This window comes from Musa acuminata, chromosome BXJ1-3, assembly GCF_036884655.1.
Source record: "Musa acuminata AAA Group cultivar baxijiao chromosome BXJ1-3, Cavendish_Baxijiao_AAA, whole genome shotgun sequence".
In the NCBI taxonomy this organism is placed as follows: Eukaryota; Viridiplantae; Streptophyta; class Magnoliopsida; order Zingiberales; family Musaceae; genus Musa; species Musa acuminata.
In genome coordinates this window covers 3558599-3567945 of record NC_088329.1, presented here as the reverse complement: position 1 = coordinate 3567945, position 9347 = coordinate 3558599, and the positions used below count along the sequence as shown (strand labels likewise).

At 35.3% G+C, this 9347-nt stretch overlaps 1 protein-coding gene across 2 annotated transcripts; it reads right to left on the bottom strand.

Annotated features, from left to right (window-relative positions):
• Positions 1 to 319: 319 nt before the first annotated feature.
• Positions 320 to 8865, bottom strand: LOC135617268 (vacuolar cation/proton exchanger 3-like). 2 transcript variants are annotated; one of them, XM_065117313.1, is made up of 12 exons: positions 8330 to 8865; positions 5953 to 6213; positions 5378 to 5445; positions 5255 to 5283; positions 4890 to 5086; positions 4585 to 4797; positions 3138 to 3272; positions 2148 to 2264; positions 2014 to 2067; positions 1580 to 1696; positions 919 to 1009; positions 320 to 557 (listed from the first exon to the last, which is right to left on the bottom strand). In XM_065117313.1, exons 1-12 carry the CDS (start codon positions 8330 to 8332, stop codon positions 547 to 549), a joined length of 1296 nt encoding a protein of 431 aa, XP_064973385.1. In that variant the 5' UTR covers positions 8333 to 8865; the 3' UTR covers positions 320 to 546. The 2 variants fall into 2 exon arrangements, with proteins under 2 accessions (XP_064973385.1, XP_064973390.1); XM_065117318.1 differs by lacking the exon at positions 8330 to 8865 and adding an exon at positions 7793 to 7996.
• Between the last annotated feature and the right edge of the window lie 482 nt (positions 8866 to 9347).

Here is a 9347-nt window from a genome sequence, read left to right as displayed (position 1 = left end):
TCGAGTTATAAAAATATTTAAAATAAAATTACGTACATTAACTTTCTCCTCACACCTCGGGCATTGAGTACACCCTTTCTTTTTCTTTTCCTATGATCCACTGATACTTTCGATCTACTCATTTATAAAATTAATTCCTATGTGAAAATGAAGAATCCTCAAATTAAATTATGGTTACATCTTTGAATCGATTTGCTTCAAAATTTCGAAGTGCATAGAGCTATTGAGCTCCACAAGACCACTGAAAGATTTCAAACATGCCAACAGAGTTCACTTCTGCCAAGGGAACTTAGTTCACAGAAAAAAAGAGATAAGATGATGTCTTAAAAGGGCTTCCTGCCTCCTTTAAACTTATGCAAGAGAACTATGGCACTGGAATAAACCATAGCAGTTCACTGATTCTAATTCATAGTAGTCCAGCGCTCAAATAATCACACTTTCATCATGCCTTCAACTCCTCAGGGAAATGACGCAGCACCTAAGTCGTCAGTAATACAATCAGTTGGTCCTTTTCAAAACGAGTACTGACATGGTCCTTCCAGTCAATCAATCGTCTTCTGAAAATAGTGAAGAGACAGTAGTCAACAAGTAAATAAGATTTCATCACCATGGTTACATTGAGGCAACCATGTGAAATTTTTGGTAAAATGGGATGTCTGTCAGACGATTTCTCTTCCAAATTTTGCATATTTTAATTATGAGAAGTGCAGATACAACTGAAAAAGTGTTCTTGATGGACTCAATCAAGAACTACATGCTGTATTGTGTGTACTTCAGTGGGCTATTGGACCAGTGTGTCTAAAATACCAACATAATTTATCCTTTAAATTTGTTTCTAATACTAAATGATGAGTTTTCTAGTTCAGTCCTAAAGCTTAAAAAAATTAAGAGCATGTGCCAAATTTCTTTCCAACTTACTTTCAGGATCAGTGTGGAAGTAGAAACTTGCAGCGACAATGAAGTAGCAGAGTATCAACATTAAACCCTTGAAATAGTTTGCAGTGCCATCCTGAAAAAGGAAGTAATAGGTTAGATTATGTTTAGATGACACTAAATTCCTCCTATTTGAAAACTTGTTGGAAAGAAAGGTCAAATGGTTCTATTGGTCTTAAACTTGGCAACAAAATTCAACTGAGAAAGATACGCTGAAAGTCTGAAACCACAGCAGTTAAAGACTTCCATGCAGTGCAAGCATCTAAATAATCATCAAAATGCAGAAGAAATAATAAATAATGAAAAATACTACTTCATATATCCCAAGTAGAAGTTAACGTTTCTCAAACTCATGCAAGATTCAAGTAAAAAAAAACCAAATTTAGGAACAAAAGGATTATACGCTTCTTTTAATCCCTTTTATTCCCACTAAAATCCATTTGTATTTTTCCCTTTTCCTTTGCTACTGCACATGCTATTAAATGTTTTAATCTTTTTACTACTGTTTCCTTCTGTTTTCCTTTTACCTATGTGTTTTATTCTCATCATCTCATATTTAAATGTCTGAGTAGAGAAGCAGAAATTTAGCCTGTAAAACTCAAGAAGCCAGAAGAATGAGTGTATCTTTAATAATCTGTGCACCCACCTGAAGCATGAACGCCACAACCAACACTGTTATAAAGAGAGTTGCTGTCTCAAATAACTGAAAATTCAAGTCCATTTGCTGCCTCATGAGCCAACCAACAACCACAGAGAATGGAATCTACAATTACCAGCAGAACAAATAATAATTAACATCAATGTATTAAAAAAAAAGGAGAGAGATGAATATTTAACAAAAAAAATCTTCAAAAATATGCTAAACTAATTCAGAAATTCACATGCAGTGGAGTTTAATTCAGCAAGAATTGGAGAAGCATGTGTAAATTATTATAAAGTGCTACATCAGAAAGATTAATGTTTGATAGACAAATTAAAAAATATGCGAATTGCATGTAATGAATCTACATCAGTTTGCTTGAATGGCAGCAGAAGCTTTAGAGGAAGAAGCCTTAAAAATTGCTAAATTTTCAAAATTACCACAAACATGGATATCTGAGTAGATGATCCGATTGCAACCCCCAAAGTGATATCCTGCATGAGAAAAAACAAGGAGGTAAATAAATTAATTTTATGTGTAAAGTTAATCCACTAGATCAACATCTCAGACTTACAAGCTTATTTTTCATGGCAAACATAATTGCACTAGCGTGCTCAGCAGCATTCCCAACAATTGGGAGCAAAATGACACTGATAAAGGCCATTGGCAGGTTCAACGCATCTGAAGCTCCCTAATCAAAGATGCAGAGACAAAATAAGATATTTAAAAGGATCACAGTGTTCTTGCCAGTTAGATAAGTTATGATAAAATATATAGGGAAAATTGTCAGGATATGCATAAAATTTTGAATCATAGGATGATTAACAAATAGTAGCTAGCTAGTAGAGCTCACAACAAAGTTTAATAATTTGCAAAAACAGATTAATCTTGATTGCAGTTACTAAAGAGTTATAAATTAATTAGTAAAGACAACAAGTCTTTAAACTCCACATCATGAAATTTCCTCACATTTTCAAATAATTAGTAAAGAGGAAAAACAGTTGAAGATATGGTAATAATTAATTGGCTTTGTTCTATTGGTACTCAACCTGTTGCACTGAAGTCATCACCACAGGGAGATCTGTAGGGTGAAATGATGGTAATACTAAATAATTCTACATATGAAACATATAAATGTCGAATTCTGATGGTACATGCCTACAGAATCCAACATATAAAAGTATATTAACAATGCAAAGCATGAATTTAGCTAGTTTTTTATTATTGGAGGCATGGAGTATTATTTGAGATACAATAGGCAAACTAAGCTCTGTTTTTCAACTGCAATTTGATGAGATGAGTAGAGAGTATTTGCCAGATTAGACAAAGATTAATATTCTTAGACAGGTCATAATACTCAGGAAGTTCATCTTGTTCTAAGTCCCAGCAGTATCTCTTCCATGATCATTTACTTTCTTTGCAACTAAACTCAGATAAGTTCATGAATTCTTGTCAATCAAGTTTGTTGACATTTTTCAAATTAAAAATTGTGTAGGAAAATACACAAATAATTAATATGACAATTCTAAACTGTCCAATATAAATAATATGAGTATTGATGTACCTCTATGGCATCAACAAGGTATTCAGACAGAATGGAGATCCAAAGAGTCAAAATTGCTAGCCATGATATTGCTTCCCATTGGCTTAATTCTGGAGGCTCATCTTCATCCAAATCAGCCTCATTGAGCCCCTCTTCCTAGATGATCCAACATTTTTTCAAATTTAAGAAAACACAAAGCCAGACATCAAGTGCAACAAAAGCCAAAGAAAACAAAAACATAGATGCCTTTACATTGAGAAATAGAAAATATCAACTTACCTAATGCTTTTATCTTTTGAAGAAAATCTTATTAAGAGATCAATAATACTATAAGTACAGAAACAGAAAGTAATAAGAAAATCAACAACAACAAAGTAGTAAAGTCCCAATAGTTGGAGCCCATTTGGGTCTTGACTACATGGATCTTTTGTCACCATCATATCTTTATTTAAGTTAAAAATATTTATATTTTTTAATAAAATATTTTGAAATAGTCCTTTATATACGAATAACAATCATTTCACCCATTTGGACTATCATATATAGGCCTCTTGTGCACATGTCCATATCATCTTTTTTTTTCTATATTTCCTAGTAACTTCACAAATCTATCTCAATATTGTCATCTCATAAAGGATTTATTAAGCCTTGTAAATAAGAAAATAAAAAAAAAGAGGACTAATAGATTAGTTATAGCAAATAGATAGGTTAACTGCATCTTTGAGCTTTATTCCTCACACTTTATTAAGGTGAAAATCATTGATGCTGACAGTGATAGTGCTAATTTCAATCATAATGCATTACAATTTTAGCAGAACACTAAAATTTTTCTCCTTCTTAGTACTCTAGCCATCTTTAAATAGTTATCTGGTAATGTTCACCACTTATTGCATGGACTTTGATGTCAAAGTACACATCAAGAAGCCTGGTGATAAAAGGAAAAAAAAGGTTTCTACTTTCTACTGTGCTTAAACTGTTGTCAAGCTCAAAGCACCATTAAAAATTCAATTAGAAAATAGTAGAAATTAAGCACGGTGAATTACATGTATGGAGCCCTATTTGCCAAATATTAAGGTTAAGTTCATGCACTGAGGAAATATGTTAGCAGTTCCTTAGTAGTATGGTATGAATAAAAAAGAGGAAAACAAGATATGCATGGTGATTGTCCAATATTCACTCATGAACAATATTACCATGTATTTGCAAGGTCAAGAATGTTCAAATAACATGTATTTTCTGTATCCCAACGCGCAATGGGATACAGTAAACATTTTGATCCTAAGATCAGATGCAGGTTCAGCAAATGAACTCTGATGCAAATGCATCATAGGTTAATGGGAGAAAGAAGATCATAACAATGACTAACACATCAAAATGTTTACAAACAAAGATGTTAATAAATATGAAATCGACAGTGTGAGAAAGCTACATCTGAAATCAAATTTCCAAGATGCATCAGGTGACTCACATCTTCAATTGGATGGTAGAGATTCCTATGACTCTTGAGTTGAAAAACAAGGTAGCTTGCATAAGCTATAAGCATGACACAACTGCTAAACCTTGAAAGGGCAACCTCTGACTTGCCATATTGCACCTCAGAATGTGTAAAGTGGAGGACTGCAGGAAACATTAAACCCATAACGGCCATCAACAACAATCCCGAGTTCACAACAGCAGCAGCCTGTAGCATATTAAATCTACATGTATATCAAGTCTATAAAGACCAATCTAAAACATAGCAACTTAAAAATGTTTGGTGTACAAAAGTCCTACCTTGTTAAAGATTTGATCTTTTTTGGAATGGACTACCCCTCCCGCGAAAAAGGCACAACCTAAAACTAGTAGCATATTTGATAATATAGAGCCCAGCAATGATTGTTGAACAACACGAATCATTCCATTTTTTAATGCATACATAGCTATTATCATTTCTGTTGCATTCCCAAAAGTAGCATTTAGCAATCCTCCAACTGTAGTGACAAAGAGAATTTACAATCAAAGTGCAACAGGCATCTGATTAGAACAGAATTCGGAAAGAAGCTGGAACAGTTGATGGAAGCATTATGAGGTATCATGCTACTTAAAAAGAAAATGAATAAAATTTACAAAAGATGAAACTGTTACAATCTCTAATGTACCTGTTTGACCAGTGTATGCAGCAAGCTGCCTGCATCATGACAGTAGCACATAACAATTAGCAAATTTGAGGGAAAATGTGCAGCACTGTCAAAATTTATATTCACAAATAAAGCATAATTTACTCTGTTGCATATCCCAAACGCTCGGCCAAAGGAGTAATACCTATCAAACTGAAGAAGAAAACTAGTCCCTGCAAGGTATAAAGAAGAAAATTAGATTGTGATGATGTTCCAGCAAATAGTTGGGACCTACGGTTTTGTTGTTGTTGTTATTCTCATTTCTTAGTAAAAAAAACTAAACAAGATAGTAAGTAGTGTTTTTTGCTTATTTTTAAAAAATAAAAGCAACTTTTACTATAATGATGAGACCAAGTATATGGACTATGCGATAGTACTCGGAGGAAGCAAAGATTTAAGCAGTGTGGTCCTGACTCCTGTTAATTGGTCATCTCATCGAAGTTAGTACTATATTCTCTAGATAAAATAACCATGCTCATAATTCACAGTTATTATTATTTATTTAAGCAAACTCCATCTAAGTATCACTCAGTGTGCAAGTAACCCGGGGTTTTAATTACCAAAGAAATACTGGTTAAGTTAGTTTCATATAGCTGACTAACATTTGTAGCACTTACAACTAGAAAACTGCAAAGAAAATGGAAATATTAGGTAACAATGCTATCTTAAATTTGGCTTACATGATTTTCAGTAAGAAAATGGAGAACAATTGAAAGAGGTCCAAAAGGTAGTAGAATGTTAATTTTTGTGCCGAATATAACAACTTTAATGCTTTTGGATAATCTTTTTAGTATTCTCCAGAGGATCCATGAATAGGCAACACTTGAAAGAGGACCATTATGAGGCATCTCAGGAGGGTATCTCTTCACTGAGGACACTGATGAATCGACAATTGTCTCCACCTCCATTGCAAAACTTTCCTTTTCATCTACAGGTCTCATCTGCATATTTAAGACATCAAAAAATAATTACATTACAAGAATGTAAAAAATCAACAAGGAAAATTGTCATACAAAGCCATAAAAGTTTTCTATATCTTGTTGTACATTTATTTTCTTTTAGAAGAGGAAAGGGCAGGAAGTTATTGTCATAAAAAAAACAAAAACAAAATCAACTGATAAAACCTTATAGAACTTAAGAACATTGACAATAACATAACACCCAAGAGAAGAAAAATCACAAAAAAAAATAAAATAAAATTGGGAAGTCATGGTTTACTATAACAGATATAAAAAAACTAAATTTATCCCAGCATGACTCATCAATTGCATCTGTTATGACCCATCCTGATAGGATATCAAAAAATAATTACATTACAAGAATGTAAAAAATCAAAAAATAATTACATTTCATCTACAGGTCTCATCTGCATATTTAAGACATCAAAAAATAATTACATTACAAGAATGTAAAAAATCAATAAGGAAAATTGTCATACAAAGCCATAAAAGTTTTCTATATCTTGTTGTACATTTATTTTCTTTTAGAAGAGGAAAGGGCAGGAAGTTATTGTCATAAAAAAAACAAAAACAAAATCAACTGATAAAACCTTATAGAACTTAAGAACATTGACAATAACATAACACCCAAGAGAAGAAAAATCACAAAAAAAAATAAAATAAAATTGGGAAGTCATGGTTTACTATAACAGATCAAAAAACTAAATTTATCCCAGCATGACTCATCAATTGCATCTGTTATGACCCATCCTGATAGGATATCTGTCTCATTAGATCATTAGCTTATTGAGTTTAAACCTCTGGTTCAAAATACTTAAGCTGAAATTAATAGTCTCACGTCCGCTTCCCATGTGATACTAAAATTTTAAGTATTATAATTTTTCTACTTAAGGGCTTAACGTACCCATCAAGTATCTAACCTAACCTCATCCTAATATGTTGCACATGAGCCTAACTCAGTAGTGGCTCCATGTCATAACGTGCCTTCTAATCCCATTAACGGGTAGTTCTTTCCAACTTGAGTCTCTCATTATGGCTGATATTATGTCAACTCTAATATTATTTGTCATGACTCCTCTTGATAGGATAATTATCCAATTAACTTATTGAGACTGAACTATTAGTCCAAAATACATAAACCAGGTTATATAGTAATACACCCATTAGACCAAGTCAACCAAATCTTTACCCACTTCTCACTGGGGTGTTATTATTGATCGGATGACAATCGATTGTACTCCCCAACATTAGCATTATAATGCATAAAGATGCATACAGTCGGCATGTCTGGCCTCATAGATGGATCATCGAACTTAATCATATGGATAACATAGAGGAGAAGGGAGGTAGAATTATTATCTTCTACACTACCAAAAGGGATAGGTAGGTTTAGCACATGAAGACTTACCTAATATGGCAAGAAAATGACTTTTATTGGAACACAAATTATTTCTAATCAAGGCATAGAAGATGAACAAAACCATCGTAAATAGTCAGAAAAATGTCTAGTTATTCTTGCTGCTGTAAGTGCTACTGAAACTAAAAGAAAATGTTAACTCACTTTTCATGCTTGACACATTGAAATAGCACTGAACCTTCCACCGAGATTTATCAGAACGCCATAAGAGTCCTCACTGTTCTATTTTCTTTTTATCTTTTCTCCCTCTTTTTCCCCCATTCTATCCCCAGTCCCTGATAGTTGCAGCATTCCAATACCAGAGATTTTCTTGTGCAAATAGGTAGTTAAGGAGATCATTAAGTAACTCAGAATCATTCTATTCTGAGGACGATTACTGTGAATCCAAGACCATCCAAGAAAAGATAGAAGACTCAAATGCATCAGTAATGACCATGAGAATCTGCTTTCTAAAAGCATTAAAAAAACTCAAAATAAACTGGCGAAGATTCAAATAGTTCCAAGAACTAAAGCCTGAGCCTAATCCAATATGTTCCAGTTTCGCATACAAAAGAACAAGAAGCAACATCAAGAACTAAAAATGGAGATCAAGCAGGAAGATTCACTACAATTATACCAGTATCAACACAGCACAACAGATCAATAACAGATGGAACCAGGGAACAAATTGGTTCGACTAACCATTGCTCGTTTTCGTCCTTCGGATCGCGTAACGTATGAATTATCAGAAGGTATCGCGGATCCTAAAAATCTGGCAAGCAAATCCGCAACTTGGAATACTCAACATCAAGATCTCTCTCAGATGGCGAAGTGGTATGTGGCAAAGAACCCAAACTTGGCCGAACGGAAACCAAAACCCTACAGGCTTTCCTCTATTCTCCGCGAGTCTCCACCGGATTCGAACGTGTTGCGATGGAAGATTCACGGAGATCGAAAGGAACAAGTGTTTCCTCCTTGCTTGTTCGATTTTTGAAAAATTTCTGCCGCAACTTACGATTTTTCTTTCTCCTCCTCGGGTCTCGCCGAACTCAAACGAGTTGCGATGAAAGACTCACAGAGATTGGAGGAAGTGATGCCTCCTTGCGGTGTTCGATTCTTGGGGCATTTGGTCCTTCCATCCGACCTCGTTCCTTACAGCAGCTGCTCCACTTGCCTCTCTCTCGATCGGAATCGGAGTATCGATCTTTCCCTCTTTTCTTATGGGATTCAACTCTGGAAAAGGACGACGGCGATTGCACGTAGGACGGCCCAAAACCAAGGACGAAGCTTCCATGAAGCTTCCCGGAGGACCCCACGGCCCGAGGCAGGCACGGCGACTCGGCCGAGTCTTGCTCTGCCCGGACGCCGACTCGGTCTGCTGCCGCTCAGCTGTCCTCATCACGACAGCACCCAGCTTCCCTGCTCACACTTCCAAGTGGACCAACTCATCCAAAGACGCTGACATCATCGGCGGAAAAATCTGGATCCTGCCACGGCCAAGTACAGCAAATCCCCACTGAGCGTTGATTGCGGGTCACTCGCCATGGATTTTTGGCATTTGATTTCCGTACGCACGGCCTTTCTTGATGTGTTGGTCTGCTACATTGATGAATCGGACGGTCGAGGGCGGACTTGATGTAATATAGTGGGGTCCACGTCCACACAATGACTCAATCTGAGTGGGCGCCCATGAGGGTACAGGTCGGGGTACATGCGAGCT